This window comes from Papio anubis, chromosome 11 (genome assembly GCF_008728515.1).
Source record: "Papio anubis isolate 15944 chromosome 11, Panubis1.0, whole genome shotgun sequence".
Taxonomy (NCBI): domain Eukaryota; kingdom Metazoa; phylum Chordata; class Mammalia; order Primates; family Cercopithecidae; genus Papio; species Papio anubis.
Window position 1 is genome coordinate 38,387,678 of NC_044986.1, and position 21,283 is coordinate 38,408,960.

At 42.1% G+C, this 21,283-nt stretch overlaps 1 protein-coding gene across 1 annotated transcript in view; it reads left to right on the forward strand.

Moving 5' to 3' along the window:
* PDLIM1 (PDZ and LIM domain 1) overlaps nt 1-21,283 on the forward strand; it is a 54,066-nt gene that overhangs the window by 15,392 nt on the left and 17,391 nt on the right. The window contains exons 2-4 of the mRNA XM_003904034.4: nt 4,342-4,493; nt 6,849-6,936; nt 11,654-11,853. Of these exons, the coding sequence (XP_003904083.1) occupies nt 4,342-4,493; nt 6,849-6,936; nt 11,654-11,853 (440 nt within the window). The remainder of the gene's footprint in view (nt 1-4,341; nt 4,494-6,848; nt 6,937-11,653; nt 11,854-21,283) is intronic.

Below are 21,283 nucleotides of genomic sequence, written 5' to 3' on the forward strand. Positions count from 1 at the left end.
TAAAGTTTATCTAATATGTTGATGGTGAGGTAATCATATTATTATCTCAAATAGGAGATTGTATATGAAAGGGCTTTGGAAAGGCAAATCCCATAATTTGTTTAAATCCACTTTTTCCTCCAAAAAAGATATCTCATAAAAGAATGTGAACTTAATCTGTATGTGTAATTTCTTTCAAGTCCTATCTGATGTTGCTTGTGACTTTCTGAGATTTCCTTTGGCTTCTTACCAGTTTGGCTTTAAAAAAAAAGCAACAAAGAAATTAGACTGAAAGATAGGATGACCAGACCTCAATTACTCAGGCTTGGGGCTCCTAAGACTGGTTCTAGCTTGTCCAGGACCTGTTGGGATATACTTAGCAGAAATGTCTCTCCCACAAAACAGTTGGAACCAAATGCTGGACATTCTGGACTTCTCAGCAGTTCAGTGTAAAAAAGTGAAAGGAAACTTTTTTTTCATCTTCTCAACCTCTCCAGTTCCAATCTCATTATTTGAGTTTTGTGAGTGGTCATGCTTCAGGATAGCAATGTAGAGGGAAATGATTATTTGATTTTTGAAATAAAAATATTTTTGATGTTTTTGAAATAACTCGTTTTAAAGATAAAAAGAAGCAGCCTGATTACATATTTAACAACACTAGGTGTTTTAGAGCCAGTTGTTTATTATACAGATATTTATTGAGCACCTACTATGTTCCAGTTATTGGGTGCTGAGGATACTGTAACTGCCCAATGGGTTCTTGCCCATTGCCCAGATAGAGCTGATTTATCAAGACAGAGGATTTGCGATACAGAAAGTTTAATACACATAGAGCTGACTAAATGGAAGACTTGAGTTTTATTATTACTCAAATCAGCCTCCACGAAAGTTGAAGGCTAGGAGTTCGGCAGGCAGGGGGCTAGGGAACGTCAATGCTGATTGGTTGGGCATGTCATCACAGGGGTATGGAAAATGGTGTGTTGAGTTTGCATGTTGGTGGGGGGCATCTGGTAGTCAGAAATGCACAAGCCTGAAAGGACATCGTGAAAGGCCAGTCTTAGGTTCTACAATAGGGGTGTTATTTACAGGAGTAACTGGGGAAGTTACAAATATTGTGAGCTCTGGAATAATGGCTGGTAATCATTTAACTATACCTATATATTAGCAGAATTCAGGCCCCTCTCGTCCTCCTAACCTGGTGGCCTTTCATTAGTTTTTCAAAGACAGTTTAGTTTTAGAAAGTGCTACCATCATTTAAACTATACACTAAAATTTCTCCCAAAGTTAGCTTTGCTGATGCCCAGGAATGATCAAGGACAGTTTGGAGATTAAAGGCAAGATGGAGTTGCTTAGGCCAGATCTCTTTCACTGTCATAATTTTCTCACTGTTAAAATTTTTGCAATATCACAGCACAGAAGGCAGACAAAATCCTGTCCTCATGCTCCTTACTGCTGAGTAGGCCTTTCAACATTAAACAAACTAACCCACCAAGGAGGTTTGGAAACATAAAGTGACCAGTGCCATGAGGAAGAACCAAGTATACTAAAAGGATGACTGGGAGTGGTGGCTCATGCCTGTAATCTCGGCACTTGGGAGGCCTAGGCGGGTGGATCACCTGAGGTCAGGAGTTTGAGACCAGCCTGGCCAACGTGGTGAAAAAACCCCATCTCTTCTAAAAATGTAAAAAATTAGCTGGGCATGGTGGCGTAGCCTGTAATCCCAGCTACTCAGGAGGCTGAGACAGGAGAATCGCTTGAACCCGGGAGGTGGAGGTTGCAGTGAGCTGAGATTGCGCCACTGCACTCCAGCCTGGCAACAAGAGTGAAACTCAGTCTCAAAAAAAAAAAAAAAAAAAGACTGTGGGGGTATAGCTTAGATTGGACGTTGAGGGAAGGCCTCTTTGAGAAGAAGGGTTGTTTACACAGACACCTGGAAGATGAGAAGTTAATCAGGCCGAGGTAAAAGCAGGTGTGAAAGTCCTGAGACCCTGTAGCTGGAGCCCAGTGGGGAAGAGGCATGATGCGGCTGGGGAGGGAGGCACTGGCTTTAGCAGCCTTGTTAAAGATTTTGGATTTCGTCCTAAGGGGACTGCTCTTTGAAACTGCTAGATTTAGCCATGATAAGTGAGTTCCATCAGGCATTATTCTCCTTGATTCAGGTTACTCTCCTTGGAGTTAGAGTTTGCCCGTCAAGAACCCTTGCCAATCCCAAATAAAGTGATGCTTAGGGCCATTTAAAAAATAAGCCTGCGTTGTCCTTTAGTAACAGTGAAACGTATATGAGGATGCACCAGATCAATCTTCTCAGGACAATAGGTCAGAAAATGGAGGATTTTTTTTTTTTTAATTGTGCGCACTGGATGACACAGAAGCTAATTCTCCATTGTTCACTGAAATGAGAGCGGCCTGTGCTTGCCTGGATTAAAAGTCCTGTCCCAGTGGCTGGATGAGGGGAAGATCTGAACCTTGAATCAAGAGGCTGCTTTCGTTTCCTAAAACCCAGATCTCTGGTAAACAAATGATGGGAAAGCCAGAAAGGAAGGTTAGGAGGTCAGGATCTCGGTACTGGTTTCCACATCCTGCCACATTCCAGGAGAGTTTTGCCTGATAAAGTCATAGAATGTGCGGGCCAGAAGGGACCTCAAGGATCAGCTTGTCTTGTCCTCATTTTATGGGGTCAGGGTGCTGATGGGGAATGCACCATAATAGCGGCACCACACTAGCTGCGCTGAGGGCTAATTGGAAACTGTAGCTGCTGAAAACTGCATCAGATACTGAGGTTTAGGGCCTAACTTGTGTGTCCTGGTTTGGTGCCTTGAAGAACCTGTTACCTGTGGTTCAGCCATAAGGAGACACCCAGGTGTTCATAAGATCTTTCTCAATTGGATCCCGAGAGTCAAGGGCCTTCTCCAAAGGGTGGCCAGAGCCCTGTGGGCACTGGGAGCCGGGGTGTTACTGCCACCCTGCCCCTGCGGGCTTGGAATTCCCATCCAGGAAGGTCTTGTAATGTGGAAAAAAAAAGTTGTGGACTTACCGTGGGATGATGACAGTAATATTTTTAGTATACCTTAGTTTAGAAAATCTAACCAAATACATTGGTTAGAAATAGTACTCTGAGGTGAGTACTATTTCAAAATGAGTTTGGATCTTGTTCATTTTAATAGCATCTATATTCACTTGAAAAATAGTTGTCCATCAGTGTAGGAGATGTGGTATGTATTGAGTCCGCGTGTATTGCTCTGTAGGCAGGTGAATTTAAGGACCTATTGCAGTAATTGATTGGCTTCCCCCAAGCATCAGTGATCTGTCAATTTGGAACCACTGATTTTAGAAGCATCAGTCTGCAGAAAACCAGCTGCCTATATGGAATGACCCTGGTCATTTTGGGAGATTAAACCAGTATAAACCTATACTACCATACTTTAGGATATCCTTGATTGCTTTTAACAATTTTTTATTTTTTTATTTTTATTTTATTATTATTTTTTGAGACAAAATCTCACTCTGTTGCCCATGCTGGAGTACAGAGGCGTGATCTTGGCTCACTGCAACCTCCACCTTCCGGGTTCAAGCAATCCTCCTGCCTCAGCTTCCTGAGTAGCTAAGATCACACCTGGCTAATTTTTTTGTGTTTTTGGTAGAGACAGGGTTTCACCATGTTGGTCAGGCTGGTCTTGAGCTCCTGACCTCAGGTGATCCACCTGCCTTGGCCTCCCAAAGTGCTGGGGATTACAGGCGTGAGCCACCATGCCTGGCCAATAATTTTTTAAATTAAAAAGTAATTCAGTATTATTGTAAAAAACATTGCAAAACTGTATAACTGTGAACAATTTAGTGTGCAGTGTTTCTACTTTCTTTTGTATATATAACATTAAGATTTTTAAAGAAACGGTGTTATAGTATATAATGTTCTCTAAATGTGTGTTTTTTTTTTTAATGTAATTGTTAACTAATTTTAAGGAAGCAAACATGGTTCAGTGGGAAGGACATCAGATCTGTTCAGGGTTTGTGTCCTGGCTCAGTAATACACTAATTGGAGGACTAGTAATATAATAATATACTACTTGGGTGATCCTGGGTAAGCCATAGGTCTTTCTAAGCCTCAGTTCCTTGTCTTGGAAATGGGGACTGCTATTTGTCCTCCTTTCTCACGAGGTTGCTATAAGGATACAATGAGATCATATTAGAAAAGCACTCTTTGTCAATGATAACATAATATAAATGATTGTTGTTATTTAAGCTTATGATTTCAGCCCTGTTTTGTTTTTCAGGGCTTTGCTCCATATCAGTGAATACTTAACTTGGTGATAACTTAGTGGTTGGAGACAAATAGTAACTAGCCTACTCTCCCCTTTTTTCTAGGTCACTCCTGGAAGCAAGGCGGCTCTAGCTAATTTATGTATCGGAGATGTAATCACAGCCATTGATGGGGAAAATACTAGCAATATGACGCACTTGGAAGCTCAGAACAGAATCAAAGGCTGCACAGACAACATGACTCTCACTGTCGCCAGGTGAAGCCTATGGAAACGTCTTGTTCATTTCTGATTGAGTAGAAGCTGTTTGTGGGCAGGGACTGTCTTTCCTATCTCAGAATCCCCCAGACCTTCTAGCTCAGTGCTGTGTAGCTGGGATTACAGATTTGCACCACCACAGCCAGCTAATTTTTGTATTTTTTGTAGAGATGGGGTTTCACCATGTTGGCCAGGCTGGCCTCAAACTCCTGACCTCAGGTGATCCACCTGACTTGGCCTCCCAAAGTGCTAGAATTACAGATGTGAGCCACCATGCCCGGCCCCCCTCTAATTTTCACAGTGCTTCTTATGATGTGGGCTTCTTTCAGTAAGATATCTACATTTTCATTTGATTCAACTTAACTAACCAAAATTTTGAGTAAGTAAAATGTCCTGGCCAGGTGCGGTGGCTCTGCCTGTAATTCCAGCACTTTGGGAGGCCAAGGCAGGCAAATCACTTGAGGTCTGGAGTTTGAGACCAGCCTGGTCAACACAGTGAAACCGTATCTCCACTAAAAATTAGAAAATTAGCAGGGCGTGGTGGCAGGCACCTGTAGTTCCAGCTACTTGGGTGGCTGAGGCAGGAGAATCACTTGAACCCAGGAGGTGGAGGTTGCAGTGAGCCGAGATGGCACCACTGCACTCCAGCCTGGGCAACAGAGCGAAACTATCTCAAGAAAAAAAAAAAATGTCCTTTAGGAGGATGCTGCTCCTACTGCACTGTACTGAGCAGTGAGCAGTGGGTACCATGCCAGGAGATTTCCATAACAGAGAAAAACTTCAACACATTAGCAGCAGAGTGCTGAATGTAACTTTAAGTACATGACAAGCAGGGAGTGCTGGGGATAAAAGGATGAGTGAGGACAGTACCTCGGGAGCTGTAATTAGGGTAGAATTTCCATTCTTTCGTTTAGCCTTGGAAGGTGCCCTGCAAAGGCAGGATTTCAGAAGTGATTTGGTTCAACCCTCAGTGGCTCCCTATTTCCTACTGCATCAAATTCAGTGTTTCATTCTGATCATCTGTTATTTCACTAACCTTAGCTGCCATAGCTCTTTGTCATGAACCCTTTGCTTACATTCTCATCTGTGAAGTATGTTTTTTGCTTTTTTTTTTTTTTGGCCTTGTGGCACAGGACTAGCAGGTGGATCGAGTGTGGGGGAGTATCTCAAAATATTTTGTACATTTCAGAGACCTACCCCATGAGAGGTACACCGTGTTACTACTACCCCCTCCAAAGCACATCTGCCCTTCATTCTCATCTCTGTTTCTATCTTAGTCCAAATCCTCTCCTTCAAGCCTGAGTTCAGGACATTCTTTCATTGATTGATTAATTGATTTTTAAATTTATTTGCTGACATGTTAAACAGGGACATCTTGTATATATCTGGCACATACATTGTGACAAATATAAAGTTAAGTATGGCCAGGTGTGGTGGCTCATGCCTGTAATCCCAGCACTTTGGGAGGCCAAGGCGGGTGGATCACCTGAGGTCAGGAGTTCAAGACCAGCCTGACCAACATGGTGAAACCCTGTTTCTACAAAAATACAAAAAAATTAGCCAGGGATGATGGCAGGTGCCTATAATCCCAGCTACTCGGGAGGCTGAGGTGGGAGAATCGCTTGAGCCTGGGAGGTGCAATTAGTCGAGATCATGCCATTCATTGCACTCCAGCCTGGGCGACAGAGCGAGACTCTGTCTCAAAAAATAAATAAATAAATAAATAAATAAATAAAATAAGTAAAGATAAGTATAAATATTTTCTACCTGCAAGAGAGGAAACAACTACACTAATGAAAACTGAGACTAAAGTAAAATCATTGCTCTGTGATTGGTACAAAGAAAATTGTCTATAAGCACAAAAGAGGGGCATTCTTCTCTCTCTCTCTTTTTTTTTTTTTTCTTTTTTGAGATGGAGTCTTGCTCTGTCACTCAGGCTGAAGTGCAGTAGCACTCTCTGGGCTCACTGCAACCTCTGCCTCCTGGGTTTAAGCGATTCTCCTGCCTCAGCCTCCCGAGTAGCTGGGATTACAGGCGAATGCCACCACACCTGGCTAATTTTTGTATTTTTAGTGGAGATGGGGTTTCACCATGTTGGCCGGGCTGATGTTGAACTCCAGACCTCAAGTGATTCACCCACCTCGGCCTCTCAAAGTGTTGGGAGGCATCAGCTATGAATGTTATCAGATGGGGGTGTTTAAAAGATCAACCTGGTGGCAAATGGAAGGTAGGGCTGATGGGAGGGTGCTAGTTCAGAGTCTGGTCCAGGAAAGAGGGGGCATTTTTCCAGTTTGTCTTTGGTATGTATTATTTATTTTGCATGAGTGAAACAGCAGCTTTGTTAATCTGTTGTAGATCTGAACATAAAGTCTGGTCTCCTCTGGTGACGGAGGAAGGGGGGAAGCGTCATCCATACAAGATGAATTTAGCCTCTGAACCCCAGGTAAGTTCTTGCTCACCATTGCCGCTACTCTCACCACCCAGCAGTTTGCCATTTCTGACACTGCTCAGCACATTCCTGTTTTTCCTGCCCTGGAGGCCTGAGGATGAGACCGCAGGGAGAGCCCTCCACTGTCACTGCTGGTATCTGGCTCTTGTTCAGTTCTTCCCGTAAGGGAACTGCAGGAGGAAAGGGCTGGAAAACCCCAGGGCAGTGACGCTGTGTCCTCGGCTGGAAGCAGGGGGTCGGAAGGCGATAAGGGAAGCCGGTGGAAGCCTTCCTGCGTGGGAAGGGTTGGCAGGATCACAGTGAAGTCAAGGAGCTATTCAGCTCGTTATAGATTTTAGCAACAAATGAATCCTGACAGGGATGGAAATAAGTTTAGGTCTGGAGGCCTAGAGCCTGGAAGAAATCGGGGGATATGTAATAGGAAGCCCTGCTTCTCCCCACCTTATGCCCCTGTTATGTTTCTGTGAGCCATGGAGTGGAAATCTCTATTTTTGTTACAGTGAAACTTCTAGTGAGACTTTAAAATTACTAAAACAAAGTGGCAATTAATATAAAAAAAGCAGTATGTAGTACACAATTTGTCACCCAGACAGAATTTCTCAGGACAGTAGACTGCCCTAAGATCCCATATTTGTGAATACATCTCTCAGAAGTTAGATTATAGATTATTTTATTTCTTTCTGCCTTATGTGTGTCTTCTACACATCTGCATGCATGGGTATTGTTTTTGAAATAAGAGACAAACTTAGAGATGCTTAGAACATCTTTTGTAAAATTCCTCACACCCAACATGCTACTTGTCATAAAGTATGTGTCTGTTGGATACATTAATGAATTAGTAATGATAAACTAGTATGTTGATAATGCCTTTTGAAAATTTTAGACTGGTTTGTGATGGTTATGCATTTGACCCAAGTTGAAGATTTGAAATTTAATTTATTTTTTGAAATTGGGGATACTATTTAGTGTTTATGGTGAATTAAGATATAATTAAAATACAATATATAGCTAGCTATCTTTTATACATAAAACAGAAACTTGTATGACGTTGAACTCACTTGGTATATTAGTGTGTGTTAATTGGGTGGTTCGATATAAGTCATATTTTCTCAAATAGAATCCATTAAAATTTCAAAAATGAAGTCACACAAATTTTTTGCCATTTTAAGATAGTAAAAATAATGATTAAAAATCCCAAGAGTCATTTTAAGGATCATTTTGCATCATTTCAAAACTGACGTGAACATATTCTTCTCTACAACTCCTCTCAGAAAAGTTTGTAAAATGGCACTTGGTCTATACACTGGCCGTTGTGCAAACTAATTTAAAACATGCCACAGTTAGTTTCAGTTTCCTTGGGAGTTTTCAGCTACTTCATTAAATTTACCATAAATGTTAAATTTTAATTGTTAAATTTTAATTTTTACATATTTTATAACACACAAGGAATGATTTCGTTTTAACTTGGTCTATCTGAAATCCTCATTTTCATGTAAATAAGGTAATTATGTAAATTTCAGTTATACTTTTCATTTGTAGTATATTTGAATTTTCATTTTAAATCTATAAACTAGTTACCTGTATTAATCATTTGAAGGTAGTTCTCTTCAGATTACAAGAATTCTCAAATACTTTCAACCCTAGTATTTTTCTTGTGATTCCAGTAATGCTTTATTACTGTAAGAAAAACTTCCCACCCATCATTTTTCCAAAGTCTTTTACTTCCAGCCATTCTAAAGCAGAGGATAAATGAGTAAGAGCAGAGTTCATCTATAATAAAAAGATCTGTTGGTTCATGTAATGCCAACCAACACCCCAGCTTATCTGAGGTCAGCATAGTTACACACCTAGTTTGTATTTCCTCATTATTGAGTTTCCTTGGAGACTGATAAATACAAAGCCCAAACAATTATGTCATCCCTTCTAAAAGGCAAGCCCTGAATCTGCCTGCTTTCTGGAAAGACCAGTCAGTATTCAGATGAGGGTAGAGATATTCCTTTTATGTACAAACCAGATGCATTCTTGAAAGATTCTTTATAAAGTGAAATCATCCGAATTTTCAACCTGAATTTTCCATTGACTTCCATTCTAATTAGAAATGTGTTTCTGGGGAGGGAGAAGGGAATAGACCCTGGATGAATATGTGCCACGAGCCAGGCACTGTACTTGACACTCTGGTAACTCATACAAATCCTTGTGAAGGCTTTTTCTTCTACATTTTAAAGGTGAAAAATGGGCTCAGAGGGGTATTCCTTGCTCATGGCCAAACAGGAAATTGCAGGGAAAAATTGAGCCAAGGCAGAAAAATAAAGACCCTTCCCTGGGGCTCTGCATCCTCTGCTGCTCCTAGGAATTGCCGTGGGGATGGAGAGAAGAAGAAAGCATGACCATCCTGGCTGCGACATATGTAGGCAAGGGTCCCCGGCCACCAATCTGTAAATCTCCTGTCTTCATGACCGCAGCCTTTAATTACCATATATGATTTCTTTGGGTAGCTGTGCCAAAAAATTTACTTAACTACTCTTCGATAACTGCTGAAATTTTGTGTTGTTTTTTATTTTTTATTATTTATTTTTATTTTTTCTGAGACAGAGTTGCTCTGTCGCTCAGGCTGGAATGCAGTGGCGCAGTCTCGGCTCACTGCAACCTCCGCCTCCTGAGTTCAAGTGATTTTCTTGCCTCGGCCTCCGAGTAGCTGGGATTACAGGCAGGTGCCACCACGCCTAGCTAATTTTTGTATTTTAGTAGAAACGAGGTTTCACCGTTTTGGCCAGAGTGGCCTTGAATTCCTGACCTCAGGTGATCCTCTTGCATTGGCTTCCCAAAGTGCTGCAGTTACAGGAATGAGCCACCGTGCCTGGCCTGTTTTGTGTTTTTAGAGATGGGAGTCTTGCTCTGTTACCCAGGCTGATGTGCAGTGGCATGATATGGCACACTGCAGCCTCCATCTCCTGGGCTTACACTATCCTCCTTCCTCAGCCCTCTCAAGTAGCTGGGTCTGTAGGCATGCACCATCATGCCTGTCTAACTTTTTTTTTTAGGACTGGGGTCTTACTATGTTGCCCAGACTGGTTTCGAACTCCTGGGCTCAAGCAATCCTCCTGCTTTGGACTCCCAAAGTGTTGGGATTACAGGCATGAGCCACTGCACCCAGCCAAAAAAGAAATCTTTTTTTTTTTTTTTGAGACAGAGTTCTACTCTTGTTGCCCAGGCTGGAGTGCAATGGTGCAATCTTGGCTCACCTCAACCTCCGCCTCCCGGGTTCAAGAGATTCTCCTGCCTCAGCCTCCCGAGTAGCTGGGATTACAGATATGCGCCATCACGCTTGGCTAAATATTGTATTTTTAGTAGAGATGAGGTTTCTCCATATTGGTCAGGCTGGTCTCGAACTCCCGACCTCAGGTGATCTGCCCACCTCGGCCTCCCAAAGTGCTGGGATTACAGGTGTGAGCCACCGCGCTTGGCCAAAAAGAGAAATCTTAAACATAAAAATATTTTCAATTTGTTTTATTTTATTTTAAATTAGGTACTCAATAAACCTGTTTTCATATTTTTTTTTTTAAGAAAGCATAAAATACTTAAAGATTTAACAAAAAAGAAGAGAAAAAAAGGAAGTGCAACAGATGACAGAAACTCTTTTGGGGGCAGCTGTTCTGGGCCTGGGTGTTTTAAGAAAGAGATTAGAGTTCAGGAAGATTTTTCTGGAAAACACAGACACTAAGACACATTTTGAGTTCAGCAGGCTGCACAGAGCATGCATCACCTAGAAGCCATGGGTTGATCCAGACACCCATATAGAAAAGACCCTGCTAATTGGGCTATCAGAAAAACTGTGATGCTGGCAGGTGGGAAAGAAAAAGTAGAAAAGTTGTAGTTTTAGAAAACAGGAATGTTCATTTCAGAAGTGGTTTTGGGGGTTTGTAAAGGAGCTCTGAGATGTTGTAGCTGTAGTAATTATTCACCTGACTCCTAGCAAGTCTAGGGTGGGGGTGGAGGGAACTTTCTCAAATTACAGAAAGAGGAATGAGAATACAACGAACTCAAAGTCCTTTTCTGCAGCTCTGCTGGGTACCGCCCCTGTAACAGGTATCCCCTGACCTTCTATCTGATTAGCCTTGTCTTTCTCCCAGAAGAAACAATAGATAGATCCTTAATTCCCTTTACCCTTGTTCTGCAGGAGACTGAGGCCATCTCTGCCTAGTCAGCAGCTGCTTCCCCTGTGACACCACACCCTCTTATCTTGCTTGTCTAACCTGCTCACTTCTGGAGAATTTATCTCCACCTTTTATCATCTCCTGTTTTGCACTGACCAAAGTGGCTGCATGTTTCTCTCCACCTAGTGCTTTAATCCCTTTGGTATGTGCCCTGAAAGCGTGTTTTAGCTCTGACTTCAATCTTACAGCCCAAAGCATCAAGGGCTGTCTGGCCCGAGGGTGCCCAGAGGGCAGGCTTTGCTGGGCCTCAAGGAAGAATCAAAAGGCAGAGATGATTCAGAGGATGTGAACTCCCAAAGGTGCCCATTGTGGGAAACTTCCCCAGTCATTGCCCGTGTGTCTCAGCGGGTGTATCAGTGCCCCTCAGCTAAAGTTTGGGTTGAACTAGGGCCATCTTAGCAGCTGGAACACCTCTCCCTGGCACTCAGCCTGCACTGCCCATCAAGGGGTTTGCATTGGATGCCCCCCTTGATTTGTCCTCTGATCCCTGCCTGCAGGAGGTCCTGCACATAGGAAGCGCCCACAACCGAAGTGCCATGCCCTTTACCGCCTCGCCAGCCTCCAGCACTACCGCCAGGGTCATCACAAACCAGTACAACAACCCAGCTGGCCTCTACTCTTCTGAAAATATCTCCAACTTCAACAATGCCCTGGAGTCAAAGACTGCTGCCAGCGGGGTGGAAGCGAACAGCAGACCGTAAGTAGTCCTCCTCTGAGCTGGTCCTGGTAGGGGCTTTCACATCAGGACCAGGGCTGCCCAGGCAGGTGCAAGAGCCACTACTCCAGGGAGAAAAATGATTACATTAGCAGAACACTTATGTGTTCATTTTCTTCATCTACACAAAGAAGGCAATACCTCCTGCTTTATAGGGTGTCTGTAAAAGTAAGAATTAACATGTAAAATGCCCAGCATTGTGTCAAGCACAAACAAATCAGTGAATCCTCCAGAACTGTTTTTATTTGTGTTTTGATTTCTGTGATCATCATCTTCTAATTGAACACAGTCCTTCCTTGACAGGCCTGCTGCTTCTTGAGAAATTCTTCAGTATTAATAGTCGGGGAGTGTTTGAGAGAATCTAGAGTAGCCTGTGCTTGTGTTCACCATCTGAACTAAGGGAGAAATACTTCATGGTGCACAGTTTTGGTGAAGCAGTATTTGCTTTTCCCCCAGAGTGGACCAGAAGTCATAAAAGAAAAGTCCCTAAGGATATAAATGCTTGTCCTTAAGAATGGGTTCTGATCTGGGGACAGAGGCAGGCTTAACTGGGGGAGAGGTAGGGGTGCAGGTGGAAAGGAGAGAGGTATCTGAGGAAGTGCCTTGCTGGGGACTGAGGAGGTATGTCCTCTTCTGTCACAGATCATTTGGCTGCAGCTGCCTTTGAGTCTTTTTTTTTTTTTTTTTTGAGACAAAGTTTCGCTCTGTCACCCAGGCTGGAGTACAGTGGTTTGATCACGGCTCACTGCAGCCTCAACCTCCTGGGTTCAAGTGATCCTCCTGCCTCGGCCTTCTGAGTATCTGGTACTACAGGTGTGTGCCACCACACTTGGCTAAGTTTTGATTTTTTTTTTTTGTAGAGATTGGGGTCTCACTGTGTTGCCCAGGCTGGTCTCGAACTCCTGGGCTCAAGTGATCCTCCCACCTCAGACTCCCAAAGTTCCGGGATTACAGGCATGAGCCACCAAGCCCTTTGAGTCTTTATTGGAGTCTCCTGGATCTTCCCAGCAGAGGGGCCCAGTCTGCTCCATCTCAGACTCTTTGAGGATGAATCCAGAAACACTGGGAATCCCAGCAAAGGGACTGGGTTTGAGGATGGGTTAGAGATGGGGCCAATTCTCCGTAGGTGTAAAGGAGGTGGACTAGGTTAGGAATTTCCCACTCAAATACCCAAAAGTGGCAGGCAGGATGAGGAACTGAGGCAGAGCTCTGAGTAAACAAGGGTGCCAGGTAGGGGTGGGGGTGGGGGTGGCAGCTAGAGCCTGCATTCCTGGTCCAGAGGGGCCGCTGCTCCTTGGCTCCAGCTGCGTGCCACATGCAGGTCTCGTTTCTGCTGATTATTTCCATTAAAACAGAAGTTGGAAAGCCTCTTTTTATCGGAAATCTCCTGATTTTTAAGTATTGGTGACATTTAAATTTTGGTGGAAAACACTATGTGGTCCAAACTTGCCTGAGCTCTGAGAACCTTTCCCACTTGGAATTCTCAATTTTTGTATTGCCTCTGAAGCCTGCTTTGCCATTCAGTTTCTCCCCAGTTCACCTTTAACAAGAACCTGCTCAACTCTTATGGTAATTAAATTGCAAACCAATGGCTTCAAATGCAGGTTGAGAGATGTGAAGATACTAGTGGTTCCAAACTACTTAAATGTTTGGAACACCTCTCAAGGGCTCCTTGGCCATTCCGTGCATATAGTCACCCCTCCCCTCCCCACAGAGAGACAGATGTCATTGGAAACCCATGGCATGCGCGTCCCTGTGCCCGACACTGAGAGGACACTAAGATTTCTTTCTTTCTTTCTTTTTTTTTTTTGAGACGGAGTTTCACTCTTGTTGCCCAGGCTAGAGTGCAATGGAGCGATTTCGGCTCACCGCAACCTCCACCTCCCCGCAACCTCCGCCACCTGGGTTCAAGTGATTCTTCTGCGTTAGCCTCCCAAGTAGCTGGGATTACAGGCATGCGCCACCATGCCCGGATAATTTTGTATTTTTAGTAGAGATGGGGTTTCTCCATGTCTATTAGGCTGGTCTCAGACTCCCGACCTCAGGTGATCTGCCTGCCTCAGCCTCCCAAAGTGCTGGGCTTGCAGGTGTGAGCCACTGTGCCCAGCTGACACTGAGATTTCTTTTAACATTTCTTTGAGTCTAGTAGGGCAGACTTTTTTCTGTGTGACTTTGGCTTTAGAAGATGTTAAAGGTTACTGGCCATTTATCATAGTAACCAAGGCAAAGTCGCCGCCAGTGCTGCTGCTTCCCCAAATTCTGGTTCTTGCAAGGGCTTACTGGCTTGAGATGATGATCCTCTTCCAGGTGACCGTGGGGACATTTGAGACACCTGAGAAAGGCTTTCCACAGACATACCCTGAGGGGAAGCTTCCAAGCAGCTCAGGAGTGGTGGAAACACTAGGGGCTGTGATCCTTGTTTTTAGCTGCTTTGGTGCTGGGGAGGCTGAGAACGTGACCCTCTTTTACTGTCCCAGAGTGGAATGTTCCATGATCTGGACTTAATAACCCAGGAAATGACACATCCTTAATTGAAAGAGCTGCTATGCATTGGGAGAAATATGTGCCTGGGAAATATTTTTAGTATGGCCTTGGCTATTTTTCCTTCATTAATGTCTTTCTTCTTCTCTTACGTTCCTTGCATGCTCCCTGCCCTGAGTCTGAAACTACCAGGTGGCTGTGTAAGCCTTTCCTCTAGCCCCTGGCCCAGACTCTTCGGCTGCAGTAGTTTCCGAGTATCAAAATTTGTCTCTTTGCAGGTTTTCTCAGCAGAGGGGGTCCCGTTTCTGTTCCATCCCACACTTTTTGAGGATGAACCCAGAAACAGTGGGAAAACCAACAGCCTAAGGCAGAGGAGCTGCCTAACTGGCCATGCTGCTTGTATGGGGGGGTGGGGTCTCAGCTTGCTGGTGTATTTCTAGTGCATTCCCACAAAGAAAGATTCTCCTGTGAGCTCAGCAGTCACCCGGTAACTTTGCTTGCTCAGTCAGCACAAGTCCCAAGTGCTCGCTCCCTCCCACTGTTTAGTCTGTGAAACTCGCTGAGGTTCCAGAATTGGCTCACTGCATACTTTGCATCTGAGGTCATCATCCATTCTCTGGGGCTTGCCCTGGATTTCTTTGTCCTACACACTTGAAGGTATCATGGTGTGTCTGTGGCTATCTGTCTTGTAGGTCTTTACAGAGCTGTGTCCCAGTCAGATAAGAACAGAGATAGCCTTGCCAACTGGTAAGGCAGGTGCTTCCCTTCCTCCCAGTGCACACAGTGGAGGGGGAGGTCCTCAGTGGCCTTTTTCCTCTAGGTCAGTTCAGCATAATAATCATTTATCAAGTGCCTACTGTGTACCAGGTGGGTGAAGAAAATGTCAGTTCAGCAGAAAGCTAGCACCTTTCCTCTGATCTCTTTTAATTGAGTTGAGGGGACCTGGTCAAAATCAGAAAATTCAGAGCCCAGATTTCATTGTTTATATGATACTGCCTGATGCTTCCTAAAGGCTTGGAAGATAGAGGGGCCTGAGCCTTGAATTCCACCTCTGCCTTTTACTAGCTGTGTGACCTTGGGAAAACCATGTAACATATCTGAAACTCAGTCTCCTGAGATCTAAGGTGGAAATAATACTAACTTCTTCACCACCAGATTGTTGAGACAATGCCATGGGATGTGCACTGAACACTCAGCACAGTGCCTGGCCCCTGGTAGGTGCTCAGTAAATGCTAATTATTGCTGACTTTGGTGTCCATGAGTAACTCCGTCCCCATCACTTCTGAGAACTGGGGGCTACAGAAGTGTGGAAGTACATAGACAAATGTAATGGAGAAGACTTTGCTGTGGCTTATGGTACACTTCTTTCTTTCCCATTAAATTTGGCCAGCCCACACAGCTAATCAGCTTACTGATGGGGTGAAGGTGTTCCCTTCAAGGAATGATTGGAGAGCTCCTATAACCAACATACTAGGCCCTAGATAATAGCTCTTCCAAATTGTGTTGTAAGATGTTACCCCCAAACACTCATGAGGGAGATTTATAAGCAGCTGCCCTGGAAATAAAGGGATGCATCATTTTCTATTCAAATGATATCACAAGGATGATATTAACCCTGGCTTCTTCAGAGCTGAATCAGAAGTACACCTCTGTGATGAAGGCTGCTTGCCCCTCTAGCTAAACTTGCCTGCCACCCACAGAAAACTGGCTCTGGTGTGTGGACGTTCCTCTCTCTTTTTCTGGTGCCCACAATTACCTCTCTGGTTTCTTATTGCAGGACCAACACGTGTGCCTTTGAAGACCAAAACTTAGGAAGCATACAGGCCAGGCTTCCCTTCTGAAAATGATTACATAGGGTTTCCCAGAATGGTGTTTGTGCGTGAACATTGGGGTAATCAGGCTGGGACATTTCATTTTTTGCGATATGAGATAGGAAAGATTTTTCTGGGTCCTTCTACCTCCTTTACCCCCACCTACATAAAAAAACAAGTATTCCTCTACATTATTTCCAGTTAGCACATAACTTCTACCATTTGGGGAAAATACTTCTTAAAATTAATTAAAATTTTTATTTTGAGATAATTGTAGATTCACCTGCAGTTTTAGGAAATAATACAGAGAGATCCCCTATACCCTTTACCAATTTCCCTCAGTAGCAACATCCTGAAAACACAATAGTAACAAAACCAGGATATTGATATCAATACACTCAAGATACTGAACATTTCCATTTCTGCAAAGGTTTCTCATGTTGCTCTTTTATAGCCACACTCACTTCCCTCCTGTCCCCTCACCCTCCTTAACCCCTGGCAACCTACTCATCTACTCTTTATATTTTTATTATTTCAAGAATGTTATATTAATGGAATCATACAGTATGTAACCTGGGATTAGCCTTTTTACTCAGTATAATTGGAGATTTATTTAGATTTTTGTATCAATAGGTTTATGTATCAATAGTTTGTTCCTTTTCTTCTGTTCTGTGAGTTTGTCTTTTTTTATTGTGTTAAAAAACACATGGAATTTATGATCTTAATCGTTTTTAAATCTATTGTGATGTTTACTGTATGTACATTGTTGTGAAACACATCTCTAGAACTTTTTTATCCTGCAAAACTGAAACTCTATACCCATTAAAAAACAACCTCACCTTTCTCCATCTCTCAAGCCCCTAGCAACCACTGTAATACTTTCTAAGAGTTTGATTACTTTAGATATCTTATATAATTGGAGTCATGCATTTGTCTTTTTTCAATTAGTGTAATGTCCTCAAGGTTTTCCCATGTTGTAGTATATGACGGGATTTCCTTTTTTTTTTTTAAAGGCTGAATAATATCCCATTTTTTTTTTTTCGCATTTTCTTTATTCATGTTGATATGGTTTGTCTGTGTCCCCACCCAGATCCCATCTTGAATTCCACATGTTGTGGGAGGGACGCAGTGTGAGGTAATTGAATCATGGGGTCAAATCTTTCCCATGTTGTTCTCGTGATAGTAAATAAGTCTCACAAGATCTGATGGTTTTAAAAAGAGGAGCTCCCCTGCACAAGCTCTCTCTCTCTCTCTTTGCCTGCTCCATCCATGTAAGATGTGACTTGCTCCTCCTTCCACCATGATTGTGAGGCCGCCCCAGCCATGTGGAACTGTAAGTTCAATTGAACCTCTTTCTTTGTAAATTGCCCAGTCTTGGGTATACCTTTATCTACAGCAAGAAAACTCACTAATACACATGTTTTTATGGACGTTTAGGTTGCTTGCATCTCCTGGCTATTGTGAGTAATGCTGTAATGAATGTGGGTGTGCAAATATCTCTTTGAGATTCTTCTTCATTTCTTTTGTATATAATCAAAAGTGGGATTGCTGAATCATGTGGTAAATTTTTAATTTCTTGAGGAATCTCCATACTGTTTTCATAGTAGCTATACCATTTTACATTCCCACCATCAATACGCAAGGGCTCCAATTTCTCCACATCCTTACCAACATTTGTTTTATGTCTTTTTGATAGTGGCCATCTTAACAGATGTGAGGTGATATCTCATTTTGGTTTTGATTTGCATTTCTTTAATGATTAGTGATGTTGAATATCTTTTCATATGCTTGTTAATCATTTTTGGCTAAATGTCTATTCAAATCATTTGATCAGTTTTTAATCGAGCTATTTGCTTTTTTGTTGTTGAGTTGTAGGATTTTTAAATATATTCTAGATATTAATTCCTTATCATACGTATGTTTTGCAAATATTTTTCCTATTTCGTAAGTTGCCTTTTAACTCTGTTGTTTCCTTTGTGGTGCAGAAGTTTTAAAGTTTTTAGTTCTATTTGTTTATTTTTGCTTTTGTTGCTTGTGTTTTTGTGTCATATTCAAGAAACCATCGCCAAATTCAGTGTTAGGAAGCTTTATTTTTATTTTTTAATAGAGACAGAGTCTCAGGCTGGTCTCGAACTCCTGGGCTCAAGTGATTCTCCTTACCTTGGCCTCCCAAAGTGCTGGGATTACAGGTGTCAGCCACAGCACCTGGCCCCCTATGTTTTCTTTTAGAAGTTTTATATTTATAGTATCTGGTCTTATGTTTAGGTCTTTAATCTATTTTGAATAATTATTATTATTATTATTGAGACGAAGTCTCATTCTGTTGCCTGGGCTGTAGTACAGTGGCATGATCTTGGCTCACTGCAACCTCTACCTCCTGGGTTCAAGTGTTTCTTCGGTCTCAGCCTCCTGAGTATCTAGAACTATAGGCTTGTGTTGCCACTCTCGGCTAATTTTTTTGTAGTTTTTGGTAGAGATGGAGTTTCACTGTGTTGGCCAGGCTGGTCTCGAACTCCTGACCTCAAGTTATCTCCTGCCTCAGCCTCCCAAAGTGCTGGGATTACAGGCATGAGCCACGGTCCCTGGCCAAATTATTTTTTATGTGGTGTTAGGTAAGGGTCCAGCTTTATTCTTTTACATGTGAATATCCAGTTTTTCCAACACCATTGAAGAAATTATTCTTTAACCATTGTGTAGCTGTGGCACCCTTGTCGAAGATCATTTGACAGTGTGTCCAAAGGTTTATTCATGGGCTCTCTATTCTATTTCATTGGTCTCTATATCTGTCTTATGCTAGTACCATACTGTTTTGATTACTGTAGCTTTGTAAAATGTTTTGAAATAAGGATGTATGAGGCCTCCATTTTTGCTTTTCCTTCTCAAGGTTGTTTTGACTATTTAGGGTCCTTGGAGATGTTATATAATTTTACAATGGTGTTTTTTTATCTGTAAAAAATGCCATTAGGGTTTTCATAGTGATTGCATTGAAGATGTAGATGCTTTGGGTAGTACAGATATTTTAACAATCTTAAGTCTTCCAGTCCATGAACATGAGATGTCTTTGTTTATTTGTGCATTCTTTGGTTTCTTTCAACAATGTTTTATATTTTTAAACATTTAAAAATGTTTCATAATTTTAAAATGTACTCTATTCAGTGTACAAGTCTTTCACCTCCTTGGTTAAGTTTATTAGGTATTTTGTTCTTTTTGATGATTACACATGAGATTGTTTTCTTAGTTTTCTTTTTGGATTATTCATTGGTAGTGTACAGAAACAACTGTTTTTTGTTTATTGATTTTGTGTTTTGCAACTGTGAATTCATTTATTAGTTCCAATAGTTTGTGTGTGTGTGTGTGTGTGTGTGTGTGTGTGTGTGTGTGTGTGTAGTGGGGGGATCTTTAGAGTTTTCTGTGTATTTGATCATCACGTCTTTGAACAGATACAATTTTACTTCTTCCTTCCCAATTTGGATGCCTTTTATTTATTTGTATTGCGTAAGGTCTCTGATTAGGACCTCCAATGCTATGTTGAAAAGAGGTGGTAAAAGTTGGCGTTCTTGCCTTGCTGCTGATCTTAAGAGGAAAAGCTTTTGGTTTTTCATTTTGAGTGAGATGTTAGGTGTGGGCTTTTCATACATGGACTTTATTATGTGGAGGTAATTTCCTTCCATTCCTGTTTTGTTGAGTATTTTTATCATGAAACTTTGTTAAATTTTTTTTTTTTTTTTTTTTTTTTTTTTTTTGAGACGGAGTCTCGCTCTGTCGCCCAGGCTGGAGTGCAGTGGCCGGATCTCAGCTCACTGCAAGCTCCACCTCCCGGGTTCACGCCATTCTCCTGCCTCAGCCTCCCGAGTAGCTGGGACTACAGGCGTCCGCCACATCGCCTGGCTAGTTTTTTGTGTTTTTTAGTAGAGACGGGGTTTCACCGTGTTAGCCAGGATAGTCTCGATCTCCTGACCTCGTGATCCACCCGTCTCGGCCTCCCAAAGTGCTGGGATTACAGGCTTGAGCCACCGCGCCCGGCCGAAACTTTGTTAAATTTTGTCAAATGCTTTTTCTGCATTCAGATGACTGTAGTTTTTGTCCTTCATTCTGTTAATGTGATGTGTTACATTGATTGATTGTTATATGTTAAAACATCCTTGCATTACAGGAATAAATTCCACTTGGTCATGGTGTTTAATCCTTTTAATATGCTGTTGAATTTGGTTTGCTAGTATTTTGTTGAGTATTTTTGCATCAATATTCATTAGTAATATCAGTCTATAGTTTTTTTTTGTTTGTTTGTGGTATCTTTGTCTGGTTTTGGTATCAGAGTAATACTGGCCTCATAGAATGAGTTTGGAAGCATTCTGTCCTCTTCAGCTTTTTGGAAGAGTTTGAGAAGCAGTAGTTTTAATTCTTTTAAAATTGTTTGATGGAATTCACGAGTGAAGCCATTTGCTTCTGGGCTTTTCTTTGTTGGAATGTTTTTGATTACTGATTCAACCTCCTTACTAGTTATAGGTCTGTTTAGAAATTTTTAATTTTTTTTTATGACTCAATCTTGGTAGGTTGTGTTTTTGGGAATTTATCCATTTCTTCTAGGTTTTCTAATTTGTTAATATATAATTGTTCATAGTAGTCTCTTACTATCCTTCTGTGGTATCAGCTGTAATGTCTCTTTCATTTCTGATTTATTTATTTATTTACTTACTTACTTAGAGACAGTCTGTCTCTCTTGCCCAGGCTGGAGTGCAGTGTCTCACTGCAACCTCTGCCTCCTGGGTTCAAGTGATCTTCTCACTCCAGCTTCCTGAGTAGCTGAGACTACACAAGTATGTGTCACTATATCTGGTTAATTTTTTTTGTAATTTTTGTAGAGACGGGGTTTCACCATGTTGCCCAGGCTGGTCTCCAACTTCTGAGCTCAAGCAATCCTCCTGCATTGACCTCCCAAAGTACTGGGATTATAGTCGTGAGCCACCATGCCTGGCATGATAGTATTGTTGAATTTTTCTGTATCCTCTCTGATTTTCTGTCTAGTTGATCTATCAGTTGTTAAGAGAGGGGTGTAGAATTCTTCAGCTAAAATTGTGAATGTGTCTCTTTTCCTTTCAGTTCTGTCAGTTTTTGCTTTA